The sequence below is a fragment of the Varanus komodoensis genome, unplaced genomic scaffold, assembly GCF_004798865.1.
Source record: "Varanus komodoensis strain SLA01 unplaced genomic scaffold, ASM479886v1 scaffold53, whole genome shotgun sequence".
Lineage (NCBI taxonomy): Eukaryota > Metazoa > Chordata > Lepidosauria > Squamata > Varanidae > Varanus > Varanus komodoensis.
In genome coordinates, this window is record NW_025336126.1 from 2,731,747 (window position 1) to 2,745,982 (window position 14,236).

Sequence of the window (14,236 nt, forward strand, 5' to 3'; positions counted from 1 at the left end):
CTTCAGCATCCAAGGTAGACTGCAAATGCTCAAATAAAATCAGCAATAAAAAAAATCAAAACAGTGCCTTAGCAATAAAGGATAACCTTAGGAGAGCCCTTTCCCCAAGATTGGCTGGCCTCTTATGTTAGAGTCAAGAGGTGAGAAAATAGGAAGAATCTAGGACCCCTGAATCCTATCCCGTAATGCATCTTGTTTTGGAGGCTCCCTGCCCGCCACCTGCCAACTTGCTTTTTTTTTTCTTTGCACCATCCTGAGGCTGGGAACTCACCTAGGAAGGCAGAAGGTGAAACAGTTCCATTGCTCCGGGATACCATGACGCTGATTCCCGTCTCAACGAAGGGCACAGAGAAATCGATTACTTCAGCTCTCTCTGCATTGATGGTCAAGGATCCAATCGCCATGTCAGCTCGCTTGTAAAACACCTGACCGAGAGAGAGAGAAGGAGAGAGACTGAATGCTAAGTTTTCTCGCTTTGAGGAAACAACCTAGCCCATCCTAAAGCCTGGGTAGAGGGCAGAAGATTCTGCTTGCCCTACCCTGTAACATAAGAGTGTGTGCATGCAAGCAATATGGGATCCAGAAATCGACCGAAGGTGCTTCCAGACAGAGGGCTCCTAGTGCTATCAATCAAATTGCATTGTGCAACTATTCCATCTTTTTCTCCCTAACAGATTTTCTGTGGTATGAGAAAAGAAGTGGAGTGAGGGGGGACGGTGTGGAAAAACACAAGAGGATTAAAACTCCTGTAAAATTCCATGAATGAGGCAGGGCAATGACACAACAGAAGCCTCATTTGGAAATGAGTCATAAAGCTTAGAGGGCACCCCCCCGCCGCCATAACTCATGAAGCAGATGAACTATAACCTGTGCAGGCACTGCTAATGCTCATTTCAGACAGTCCCTTCCTCCGAATATAATATCCGCACAGCCTGTGGCAGGGCTTGCGAGTTCTCTCAAGAGGCATCCAGGTCTCTGGTTTTTATTTGTATGTAGGAGAGCAGGGGAACAAAAGATTCTCTTTGGAAGCTGAGCTGAGCACAGAGAGTTCGAAGCGCTTGTCTCGGAGCCTAAGCCCCTAGTTCCTCAGAGAAGGAAGGCGGTTACCTCGCCGATCATGCCGTTCCACATGCCATTCACTTTCTTGCCATGTTTGCCGTTGGTGACAAGATAAAGATCATAGGTGAAACCCAGAGTCTTAGCCAGACGCTTCAGGATGTCAATGCAGAACCCTTTGCAGCATCTCTTTTCCAAGTGATTGCTGTGAAGAGCGCAAGGAAGGGGGAAAGGAACTCAGCAAGTGGTTTCGAAGCACTGTGGAAGGCAAACAAGAGCCAGCGTGGTACAGCGGTTAGAGCGGTAGGCCAGGATGCGGGAGGCCCAGGTCCAAACCCCCACCAGGCCAGCTAGTTCACCGGCCAGCCGTGTTCTGAAGACAAACAGGGACTAGGCGGAGAGAACTGTGTGTACCACTCTGAGCTCCTTGGAGGAAAGGCAGGATAGAAATGGCATCAGGAAAGAAACAAGCCCAGACCTGGCTGGTGCTTGGATGGAGATCAGTGGGAAACCCACAGAAGCGGCCCCAAGCCAAAGAAGAGTCTGAGGATTAACCAAATGAAGCTTCTCCCCCACCTGTGAGGGAAAGCGGAGCGGTCGCTGGAATACCTGTTGGTGCGGTTGAGGGGGTGGCGGCAGGGCACTGAGTCACGGATGCAGGTTTTTGTGGCGGGGTCGATGTCGTCCACAATTACAAAGGGCCTCTCCTCCAGGGTTGCCACCATGAGGTGCTTGTTGTCGTCCACTGGCTGCAGGAATTTCCTGAACCGTGACATGCTCAGGATTCTACGCTCCCACCTTCCCACCTGCCTCCCAGGGCATAGAGAAGAGGTTAGATACACACCAAACTTTTCTCCAAATGCTTGCCACCCCACCAGCGCTGGTCGCTCCCAGGAAACGACTCCGTACTCATGCACACGTACGCTCCGCTCTGGAAGACACCCCACTCCCGCAACATGCTCTTCTGCCCAGACTTACAGCAAGCTTTGACTCTTCCCACCAAAGTCTTCCCATAAAAGTGACTCACGCCTCACACCATCCCCCAGTGAACCCTTTCCTCCCAAGCGTCTATGACCAACATGGGAGGGGGATATTAAGCAGCTAATAACATGACATTTGTGAGGATTCAGTGGATGGGCTTTATCGCAGTTCCTCAGCGCCTGTCCCGTAGGGGCTGCCTTCCCCTTCAGGGTTCAGTGGCGCTTGCTTGCAGGAGTGATGTGTAGCTCCAACCTCGGGCTCCTTTCTGTTGGGCATGTACAGTCGTGATTGCAGCATGATCCCATCTGGATTATGAGACTGTGGAAAGGCTCAGGCACACACATGCCAGCACCAGGAGGTCGGGACATCCGGCTCCAAGTGTTTATGGGCCTTGGGCAGTTCCAGCCTGCTCCAACTTCCTGATTCATCCTTGCCCATTATGGCCCTAAGTCAGCAATGAATCTTCCCCACAGCTCTCCCTTGCCACAGTGCACCAATCCTGTTGACCCTAAATCCTGCTGACCCTAATTCAAACCTTTGCCCCATCAAGCTTCTTCCCCAACCCACCAACCTTTCTGCCAAACCTCCCTCAAACTCACCACCTCCCAGGTTCGGTCTTTGCTGAGGGAGATCACAGCCAAGGATGGGTTGATGAGGTACCCCTCTTCATTAAAGGAGAAATCCTTCTCACCCCAAGTAACATTCATGAAGTACCTGTGAAAAGGCATGAACCGGTGTCAACCTAAAGCGCAACGTTAGTGTACTGCAATCGCAACTTTACCCCGCTGCTCTGCCCTTGGTCCGCGCTGATCCCAAGGTGTTCATCTGACATGGCAGACACAGTAGCTGGAGAACTGTGGATGATGGTTTGCAAAATGAAGAAAGAAAAGGTCCTTTCAAGCCCATGCTGAGACTGGAGGCAGCACGCTGAATGGGAAGGGGTGGTGGAGCTGACCATGGCACTAGAACTATGGGGAGAAAATGAAAGAGCAGGCAGTATAGCCAGGAAGATGGGTAAGTTACGGGAAGCAGGGTTAGTAAAAGGGGTGGATCAGGATGAATAAATGGGTGTAATGGTAGGCATGTGGGTGGGTGGAAATACAGGGATTTATGAATGGAGGTAAGGAAGCAAGGACAAAGTAAAGATTGATGGATGAAACAGAAGAGTCCTCAACATGGGTATTGTATAATAGACTAGTGGAAGCAATTTTCAGGATTCTTGCTAGTCTGTGTGGTAAAATACCAAACACTGTGGTGGCACGTTAAAGCCTAGAAAATTTATTATGACATAAACTTTCATGAACTAGAGTCCACTTAAAAGACATGTCTCTAGTCCACAAAATCTTGTGTTGTGATAAATAAACTTTGAGGTGCCACATAAAGTTCTTGGTTCTTTTAAAAAGATGGAGGGAGGGAGGGAGGGAGGGAGGGAGGGTGCTATGTGGAATCTGAGTATAAATGAAGAATGGGATGGCGGGAGGAATGGTGTGGGCGTGATTCAGATCCACCATCCATTTCTCGCAGCCATCAGCATTGTCCTTCTGCTCATCCTCCCGCCCTTCTCCCACTCCAATGCCTCCCCCCCCCCCCAGCCCTCTCCCTGCTGACCGATGCAGGTTCTCGTTGATCTGGGTGAGGTTGGGTGCCCGGCAGTCACTGTTGAATTTGGGGATTGAGCCGTAGACTTGGAAGAGAGCCTCGGCCCCTTTGGCAATGATGGCCACCCCGTTGTGCACCCGGTGGTACAGATCGTCTTTCCATCCTGCTGAAAGCACCATGAAGAGCCCCTCCGGCAGTTCGTCCGGCATGTACTCGGTTCTACCGAAGTTGGCGCCGGCCATGAACCAGATGTACCCAGGGCCTGTCAACTTGACTTCACGAGCTGCACGGAAGATGCTTTCCGCTTCTTCGCGGGAGCAGTAGAGAAGGCAGATACGGGCATTGATGTCCCGGAGCTGGCGTTTGATGCGGGCCCCATCTGGGTCATCGGTGAGGTTAAGGGTCACAGTGCTGCGGCGCTCCCATCCGATGAAACTGCTGTCCGTTAGGACCTCGATGTAATCTACAAAATCTTCATAGCCAGGGAACAGTGTCGTAATGACAGCAAACGCTGTCCAGTCATACTGCTCCAAGACTTCAAACATCACCTGCAACTGCTGCTTGGTTGAGGAGCCCAGCTGCAGGAAAGTCGATCCCTTTTCCTGGATTTGAGAGGAGGTAAAAGAGACAGGGGAGAATGTAGCTCATACTTGCTCCTTTTATGTTGGCCTCCATCGGATTAAGAGGATGGGAGAGCTTTCAGAATGGTTTAGTCAAGGAATAAAAATTGGTTTTCAGTTCTGATTAAGTACTTTCTACCCTTGTATTCCACAGCAATAATTCCAAAAGTGCTCATGTGCAGGAAATCGTTATGTCAAAACTGTCCTTCTGTCAGATCTGATAATGTCCATCTAGCCTTGAAAAAGAGGGCCGTTGCAATCCCTTTTCTTGAGTATGTGTGAAATTGCTACAACTTCCTTCAATTCCAATGACCCTCCATCCCAAGCAAAGCCCCTCCATCTAGCCAGAGCTTTATATGTCCGACACTTAAAACAATCAAAATTCTGAACTGCAGTGAAAAGAGTGAATTTTGAAAACATTCATATGCAAATTAAGCAGATTCCCATGAGTGAACAAACCTCCATAAAATATTCAGATTGCAAAATATGACTAGCTCCAAAATTTGGAATGTTTTTAGTGCCAAGAAAAACGCACCCTCATGTCTCATGGCTTTCAGGACGATACAGAACCTTGGTTACTTTACCTTGGGTGTAAGAACAATGGCTGATCCTCCATTGATGCCAATGATGGGAACTGAGGTCTGAGCTGAAATGAAGTCCAGGATCTGGGCCACGGCCTCTGTACGAGTATCGTCCTCAAAAACAACACCATGGATGTGGAGGGAGGAGAGAACATCACAGAGACGCACAATAAGGCTGCGAGGGTTGGTGTCATTCAGAACCACAGGGATGGGGTTGATCTCCATGGAGAAGTTGCGGAAGTCCTCAGGTGTGAACCTGGCACTGTCGGGTGTGTAGGTTGAGCCACTGAAAATGATGGGGATGTTGATGGTTCGCCGCCGCAGGTCCAAGAAGGGGCTGGCACAGGCCAGAGCCATGACAAAGAGCATCCTAGCAGCGCGGGTGCCCGGGGGCAGGCTCATCTCGCAGGGCCTCTACGTTCCCCCTGCAAGGGGAAGCGGGGGGAGGACAGAACAGGCAGGGAGAAGACGAGGCTTAGACCTAGAAAGGAATCCATGGTCCATGAAGCTAGGCAGCCACTTTTGCTGATGGACTACTTTGGATGGTAGCTGAGGGGAGGAAAGAGTTGGGCCAAGCCAAGCTTTCTCCCCAAAAGGTCTTACGGCAAACGCAACCATTGCTTCCCAACCACATACGCATATGTGGTTTCCTCCTGCCAACCCCTCACTCTGTTATATGGAACAGCTCAAGGTTAAATGGGGAAGGAAGGAGTGAGAGAGAGAGAGAGCGAGAGAATGAAAGAGAGAGAGAGAGGGAGAGAGAGAGAGAGAGCGCATTGAGCATGGTAAGAAAGCTGTTCTTCCTCTCAGCTGCATGTTTCTCATCTTCTCACCCTGCATGACCGTGGCTTGCAGGGTGACTAGAAGTGAACCGATGACCCACATCATGGGCTAAATCTGGTGTCCGGCTCACCAGTCGCTTGGCTGCCCTGCTTCTATGGAATTCCGGTGGAGCAGGGAAAGGAATCATGGGCTGCTGTGCGTGTGCGTGTGCGTGTGCATGTGCGCCCACACTGGTCTACTAGCAACCCCACATTCTTCTGAGCTATAGCTCACGGGAGTTGATCAGGTAGGGCAGAGCATCCTTGCCCCTTGTATTGTGCCATGTGCTTTTGTTGGCGAGAACCTCTTCCGTTAGCTGCACAAATCATTTGGAGAAGGAAAGTGGTAGACCTACAAGGCCACATGAAACAATGCCTCTGAGACAGAAAGTCAAGACCTCACAAGCAGAAGCCATACTCCTGGGCGGGATGGTGCCTGACCCATCCAGAAGCACTTCCTGCTTGCTCTTCCCTCCCTGCCTCATCACCCTGCAACTTCAGCAAGGCCTTCCTCCTGCCCATGCCCACCACCCACATCCCACTCCCCTCCTTCCCAGTCTCCTACTCTTCCTCGTGCTTCCTGACCTAAATACAGTCCCTGTAATAACAGGAACATGCAACCAGCTCACTTTCTCTCTGTTGTTCAACTCACTGAGTTTGGGCAAAGCGGCATGAGATGGGGAGCAGAGGCCTTTGGAAAACGTCACTGAAGCTAGTGGAAGAGCTGCGGAAACCTTGAAAAGAGAAGAACTGGCACTCTCGCGAGCAACAGGGAAGACGGTAGCTACACCTTTAGCTTGGGAAAGTCAGAAATCTCAATTGGAAGGATTCATAGGGTGCAAATTATCCCAGATATTTTTTTCTTTAATTTTTAATATATCATCTGCTTCATTCCATCAAATGAGGAGGATGCTTGACCCAGGAAGAATTCCGTTTGAGTTGAGACTCAGAAATAGCTGAAAGAAATAGCTTTTTCCCAAGCCACAGGCTTTTAGCAGGGAATATTCATGAATGGGAAAGGCCATTTCATCCAGGAAGCCAAGCCAAGTCTCATGTTGCCCAAACACCGGGATTCTGCCTGCTGCTTTGGCCAGATGTCCGGAGCTCATCCTGCTCTCCATTTAACTCTTCACAGACCAACAATTAGTCAGAACAGACGGGTGACATGTAACAGCTGACACTAAATCAAACCAGCCCCAAATATTGTGGACCTGGTATGCTGGCTCCTCCTCAGTGAGAGTCCTCAGGGCCTTTTTTTCTTTGTCGGGTTGGACTTCCAGAGTTCACCGTTGCTGTTTTTGGCTGCTCTGGAATTGCCAGGTAGTGGATGGACTGACCACCTACTGGGCCATGAAAGCCCATTTACATTATTATTTATTAAGGAATTTGTATCAACTTCTTTAAATGATTCCCAAGATGGATTTCCATGGTATTTGTTAGGCTTGGCATCCCTGCCTTTATTCTTCTAAACCAATCCCAAAAGGCAGTAGGTTTAAGTTTCATGTACGGTGTCTTACCCTCATCTTGTCGTTGTACCATCATGAGATTCTTCCACCATGTTCCTATTTGTCCATGACTACTTATTCTCCCCACATATTTTACAGTTGGCCTCCACTAACAGCCATTCCAACATTCACAGTCAGCAAGCAATATAATCCCATTTATCATTTACCAGCAATGCAGATCTGCAGAGTAAACTATTCACACAGAAAGCTAATCCATGCTTTTTTTAACCCATGGGTTGTCGAATTCTGGGTTGTTGTGACATATAAACCCAGCCACAGTAGCAACCCATGCTTTGTTAAATGTGAACAACTCAGAAAGAGAACTCATGGTTTGTTGTTGGGTTGTGAGCTCTCAGTTGTTTACGCCATTGTTTTGGAAGGGGAAAATGTTCTGAAAGAATGTTTGAACGAGTTTTTCTATCTATAAGATGCATTCTATGGTCCGGGTGGGGAGGAGTCACAGTATTTTAAGATTTATTTTATATGTATGTTTAATTTTATATGTTTTTATTTTAGTTGTAAATTTTGATTGGTTGTATTTTAGATTAAAAACTAATACAAATTAAAAATAAGAATAAACCATTGGTTGTCATTACATGTGAGTCCAGAACTGCAGGTTGTTTATGGGTTGTTTTACCAGACATACAACACAGGCAATGGGGAAGAATAGTAAAAACAAAACCAACAGCAATCATTCTGCATGCCAGTAGAACAATACTGCAAAGGTATTTGGGCAACAGGGAAACAAATGGGACAGGGGTTGAGAAAACAAACCACGGTTTGTTCAATCACCTGCCAGGCAACAAACCACAGGCTAAATAAACCATAGGTTAGCATCATATCCTAACCAGATCTTTACGTTTCTCTCAGCAAAAGAAAAGAAATTACCCCATAGCATCAAAACTACAGCATGCAACGCAGGAGATTCGGATCACTCAAGGAAGAAAACCAAGTTCCTGGCTACATGCAGAGACTTGCATGTTCTGTTTTTGTGAAGGGTAAAGAAGAATCCCTTCCTGACTCTTGAGTAGACCCTTGATCTGCCTGGTGGTGCTACAGTGGGTGTGATCCAGATTGAAAGTCTGAATAAATCATGGATGATGATGATGAACACCTGAATTACACGATCAGGAGAATAATATGGTGCAGATTTTACTGAAGTGGAATCCCTCCACTTCACACTTTAAGAGTGTGGCTGAATTTTAAATACACTCAGCATACAAAAAACGAGCATATCAAGAAGGTCTCTGGCCTATTCTTTCCTCTAACATGCTTATGTGCAGGGTACTTTGATGGGAGGGAGCTTTGAAATACACAATTACCCACTAGCAGCCTGATGTGGTCCAATCCAGCAAGAGTGCAAAGCAGGGTTCTGCGGCTTGTACAGCTTGGCTCTACAACAACCTGAAATACGAAGCAATGTGTATCCAGCAAGAGAGTGTGTGGAAATTTTTAGCAGGGTGTTTATCATCCAAGCAGTCTACTGTATTGGTGGACAATTAGTGATGCAGCAAAGTAATCAACATGGGGAGGGAGAAGAGAAAGGAAAGGGGACAGAGAGAGGCTGTCAGAATTCCAGGTCAAAGCTTCCCTCCTTCACTGCCTAATGATCCCCCTTCGGACGGTGAGATCTGTTATGCACTGGGTCCCAGGTAGTTACATGGAAGCTCAGCAAGCAGATGTACCCCAGCCTGCATTTGCCGAAGTAACATGGATTTGCCAGGGAAGTCTTTCTCAATGGATGGCCGGGAGGTGCAATAACTCAACTCTTCCCGAGTAAGGAGAACCTCCCCTGCAACCTTCCAAGCTGGGCTGTCTCCCTGATTAAGAACCCAGCTGGATGAAAAAAATAATTTAAAGATAATCAGAGTGGCAAGGATTGAAAAGAAATGTGTGTGGCTCTCATTTTGATATAAAGCAGCCTAACTCTTTCTCTCTCTCCGTCTCTGAATTCACTCAACAACACCAATGCCATTCACCTTCTGTTTTTGGTCAGAGCTGACCCACCCATGGAGTGGGGTAAATCCGCCACCCCAGGAGGACAATCAGAAAAAGAGAAAAATGGCACGTGCGGGTCTCCAGAAGTCTCCGTGATGCTCCAGCCTACGCAGGCCAAGCAGAGGCCTAGGGAGAGTGGGCCATTCTCCGGGTGCACAATCAACACAGCAGAAAGACCCGCCCTTGAGGCTGGCTGGAGTAGTTATGCCCTCTCCCCATCCTTACCCTGAGCAAGGCATGGGTGGGTGCAGAGTCCCATGGAGGCCGCTGTCCTGCAGCTCCCTGCAGCACTCACCCAGCCCAGATGCCTTGCTTTGGGGCATCCTTCCTTCCTGCCAACGCCTGCCTCTGAAAAACAGGCCCCTCAGAGCAGCGGGGGATTGGTGGGAGGGCAGCCAGTGCCCCTCCATGAGCAGGGTGTGCCACTGGCTCATCTGCCTCCCAGCAGCGCCGTGTGGCCGCCGCTCACACTTCCCCACCCGCACAGCGGCCACTTGGCTCACCCTCGGTGGTGCTGGTCCTGCACCAGGACCTGGTTTGGCATGCCTCCCAAGTTTTCCGGTGCAATTCACCCAGAATGTCTACATTAGAGAAACCTGCTCACAAAAACGGGGAATCTGCTAGTGGAATCTATGAGCAAGTGCATACAAATTGGTATGACACTGAAAATGCACACAAGTGTACGTCTTTAATTTAAAAATTGCAAACTGATGTGGAAAAGACATGAAACACCCTTTCATTGTTTGGGGAAAGTGTGTACATTATAGAAAGAGGAACAGATCCACCCGTCAATCCTTATGGGGTGTGGTGGAAGGAAGAGAGTAGTATCTGAAGGAAAGACTCGGGGGTATGGACAGGTTTATCCTCCTCCTTGCACCCCTGCCAGCCGATCTGTTCTGTAACTATACTATCCCCACAATCAGGTTACACGGCAGAAGATGGGCTTTGCCACATGTCGGTCTTCCCTTTGTATTCTAGACAACTGGCTCCTGATGTTACTTCTTAAAACGATCCATTTAAATAATTAACTGTTCCAGCCATATGCACCTTTGTAGGCCTTTTCCTAAAAAGAGAAACCTAAAGAGAGAAATCTTTATCACATGTCAACAGATTATAAAGAAAGAGTCTTGTTTTCCCTCTGCCAATTTTAATTAGATCACTGCTTTGCTCATAAGACCACTTTATTTAGTCTTTCAACTTCTTTCTATTAATGCTTGTTTTGGGATGTTAATTACCTTCAGGCTGCTGCTGCTTATTTTGTTCATGTCTTTCACAGGGCAAAGTGACTTCTCCCTCATGAGATTATATTGAATTAGAATCCCTACCACCACGGCAAGGATTGAGTCCAGTTTTGATTTGTATTTATTATCATTTAAATGGCACGCTTTAACTTACAGTAGCTTTAAATATTTCTGCCTCAAAACAATCTTCCAAAGACATGAAGCTCCTTCTTAGGCAGGGAAGAAACAACCATCAGAAATTATTTATTTATAGGCCAACTTTTAGGTATCAAGACCTCTCACAACAGTTCATAAAATTCAAAGCACTGGAAGAATCATTGTATTATGAAATTAAAACCCAGGTAGGAAAAGCAGGCATACCATCATGAGTGAGCTCAAGTACAAGTAGATACATGTGGTAGAAGAAAACATTTGAGATTTACTCCACATATAGCAAGGTGCGTACTTGTTCCTACCTGGCAATTCTTGAAATTATTCCCATGTGGTATAGCGGTTAAGAGTGCTGGGCTGGGACCCAAGATATCTGCTTTTGAGTCCCCACAAAGCCATGAAGCCCACTGGGTGACTGTGGGTCAGCCACCTACATACCTCACAGGTAAGTTATGGTAAAGATAAAATGGGGAGGAGGACATTTGGTAAGCTACCTTGGATTCTTAGCAAAAGGAAGAAAGGTGGGATAGTATTATTATATTGCATTTATGTCCCACATTTTATCCTCTTGAGAGGAATCCCAGGCACAGCTCCATTTTATCCTCTTATAAAATACATAATAATGATGATGATGATGATGATGATGATGATGATGATGATGATAATCTTTAATTATGATTCAAGCTTGGGGGAGGAAATCTAAAACTCTCTTCTTCTCCCTCCTTCTTCTCTCCATTCAAAATTACTATGAATTGTTTCAGGAATTCCCCAACTAGAATGGGCAGAAAATTTATTAAAGGCAGTGTTTGTACAAATCATTGTGAAGGTAAAATAAATGCTGTGCTGGAAAGAAGATTTTCAGCAGCTAGAAAGAGGGACAGCGAGGATGCTTTCTAAGCAAACGCAAATAGTAAGGGTGACTTGTTTGAGAGAAATGTAATACATGCTGGTAGTGTTTTCTTTGCCATATCTGCTCTGAAAAAGAGAACTGCTGCATAGTCTAATTTCCAACATTACATTTAATAGCTAAAATAATTGGAACAACATGACCAGATGCATTAGCCGTAAGTCCCTTGATGCCCTACTCTTCTCCAATTCTCTGAGGTGGTAAATGGCCAAGACTGTCCATAATTTCCACATTAAAAAGGTGTGCTCTAGTCCATCAATATTTATGCCATAATAAATCTGTTCATCTTTAAGGTGCCACAAAACTCTTTGCTGTTTTTGCTGCAACAGAATCATGTGACCAGCATTCTGGAAGTGATGGCCTTAAAGGAGGCTGCCCTGTTCTGCCTTGCCCGTTCAAAAGTTCCCGGGAATTGGCAGGGCGGCGGGTTGTTCTCAGATGCTTGGATGCAGACCAGCTCTTCCCAGCAAAAGTGCCCATGTCTCTCTATCTCAGAGAGAATAAGGGAGATGGCAGATGTTGTAAAACCCTTTGCACATACTAAGTTCTATGGGGATTATAATTTATTCTAATGTGGCCACTCAGGAACATCCTGTGCCAAGCATGTTAATGCTATGCTATGCTGCTCTAATATGCAAAATAGCTACTGCCCTCTGGTTGGTGATATTATTTCGGTCCCATCCACAATGTTAAACAAGTTTCCTGCTCCTGGTCTGTTGCCACCTGGCAAATCCATGGGTTGCTGTAAGAAGAAAAACCAATAGGCTAAAGCCCCACTGAGGACAACAGCGCCAATACGTATCCTCCTGCAGTGAAATGGGCAAAATTGCACCAGACTTTTCTCAAATCCAGATATCTCGAATGCAGAAGGTTAACCAGGGAGATTTAGGCCAAGGCTTTTCTGAAATCAGAAGATTCACTTCCAGCTCCCTGACCTGATGTCTGGGCCCGATCCACAAAACTAGAACCTGGAATCATCCATTCAGGCGGAAGAGTGAGATATTCAGCATAAAAGAGAACATGAGTCAAACTACCAAATTCACTGCTACAAGATGTCATGATGGCCACCAACTTGGATGACTTTAGAAGGGGATTAGTCACATTGGAGGAGATGAAGGCTACTAGCCCTGGCAGCCATATATTTCCTCCAGAATGCCTCTGAACATGAGTTGCTGGGGAACATGAGTAAGAGGGTATGTAACATGGGTGCTGTTACATTCTCCTCCTCCATGTGACCATCCACTGGCAGCTAGTTGACCACCAAGTGCCCATGATATGAGACAAGCCTTTGGTTTGACCAAACACAGCTCGTCTTATTTTCTTAGGAACTGTCAGATTATTTTCCTGATAACAGATATGCTGCTACAATCCATGGGGCTAAAGCCACTGCTTTTCCAGCTCTGTCATTAAAGACTGGAAAGCTGAAGTAGGAATGATTTTAAAAAAATGATTCCAGGCCAGATTCCCTCTAGCCTGGAATATCTCATCAACGTGAACCAAGAGGAGAATAGGAAGGGCTGCTGTTTCACAGCTGAGCCACTGGCTGCTGGACCAAATACAACTTCAGTGGCTTCCAGTCTGCAGCTCTGCAATCTGCCACAGTTTAGCGATGGACTTATTTGAGGAAGCACCAGGGAATTCAGCTCAGTCAGTGCCAGGACAAGACCAGGCATCTTGCTGGTCCAGCTGCCCCTTAGAAATATGGCCACCTCCCAGGGACTTGCTGCAGTCGATACAAGCGATGCACAGCACATGCCCACAGACTGCAGGCTCCAGTCCACCTGCATCTTTGCTCCTGCCTGGACCTTACCAGCTACCCTCATGCCAGTTTTTCCATCTCATCACTTGCTAGCCCTCACCCAGCGTCGCAACTGACAGCTTCTGTCTGGATTTTTCAGAGCTTCCACTGAACCCAGGGCTGGCGTATTTGGGGACCTTGCAATCCATTCCAATGTTGAACCCGTACGCTTGCAGTGCATAAGCAGCTGGCACTTACCAGGCTGATATCACACATCCTACTCAGCTGCCTTAATCCCTAGAAGCATTCTCTGCCCTGGGCACCCTCCCCTCGCCCCAGGGAGCCAAATCTTCCCACTTCACCATCTTGAATAAGCATCACTCTAAGCACAGCCACCTTCGCCTTTGAGATGCAAAGTGTTCTCAAACCAGCAGCAAGACCCTCAATCAATCTGGATGCAACTGTAAACAAGGCATTCTCTCTACATAGTTTTAAGTGCCTGTATCAAGACTCCTGTGTGCAAAACTATCTGGGTTGTGCCTGAGCTCCTGGGAAGGAGGAGCTGGTTTCTGTACTATGAGGGCTGAGCACTCTGCAGCTCTGGCCAGTCAGGACACCTGTCTTTTCTGGAGCACAGATCCCTGGCCTAAAATTGCTGCGTGTTTCTCTGCTTCGTCTGATTGGGATCCTGATGTGCCAAATAGCTCCCTACATCACACTGATTCGCCAGACTAACGCTCTTAACTCCCACTGCAGTCCAGGAGGGAAGTGGGTTGCAGAAAGCCGCTGTAAATCTTGGGACCACCCAACTGAGGCACTCCTGGTGTCAGGAAATGCCCAGTCAGAACAACGAAGGGCTCTGCTTGGGAATCAAGATGACAGTCAGAAGAAGCCGGGAACCATTCGGCAAGTGCAGTTCAGAATCGGGTTAGGAAAGGCTGATCTACAGCCACTTATCTCTTCATCATCTGGTACGGCTTCTTCCACGCACTGCAGTCCTGGATTCCAACAGGGCCAGGAAACCCGGCTCTGAACCTGT

The 14,236-nt window shown here is 47.4% G+C and overlaps 1 protein-coding gene across 1 annotated transcript in view; it reads right to left on the bottom strand.

Moving 5' to 3' along the window:
• Positions 1-14,236, bottom strand: part of GRIN2D (glutamate ionotropic receptor NMDA type subunit 2D) — a 49,975-nt gene that overhangs the window by 20,147 nt on the left and 15,592 nt on the right. The window contains exons 2-7 of the mRNA XM_044447878.1: positions 4,841-5,262; positions 3,646-4,238; positions 2,637-2,751; positions 1,666-1,862; positions 1,108-1,261; positions 272-425 (exon numbers count right to left, since the gene is read on the bottom strand). Of these exons, the coding sequence (XP_044303813.1) occupies positions 272-425; positions 1,108-1,261; positions 1,666-1,862; positions 2,637-2,751; positions 3,646-4,238; positions 4,841-5,239 (1,612 nt within the window). The 5' untranslated portion in view covers positions 5,240-5,262. The remainder of the gene's footprint in view (positions 1-271; positions 426-1,107; positions 1,262-1,665; positions 1,863-2,636; positions 2,752-3,645; positions 4,239-4,840; positions 5,263-14,236) is intronic.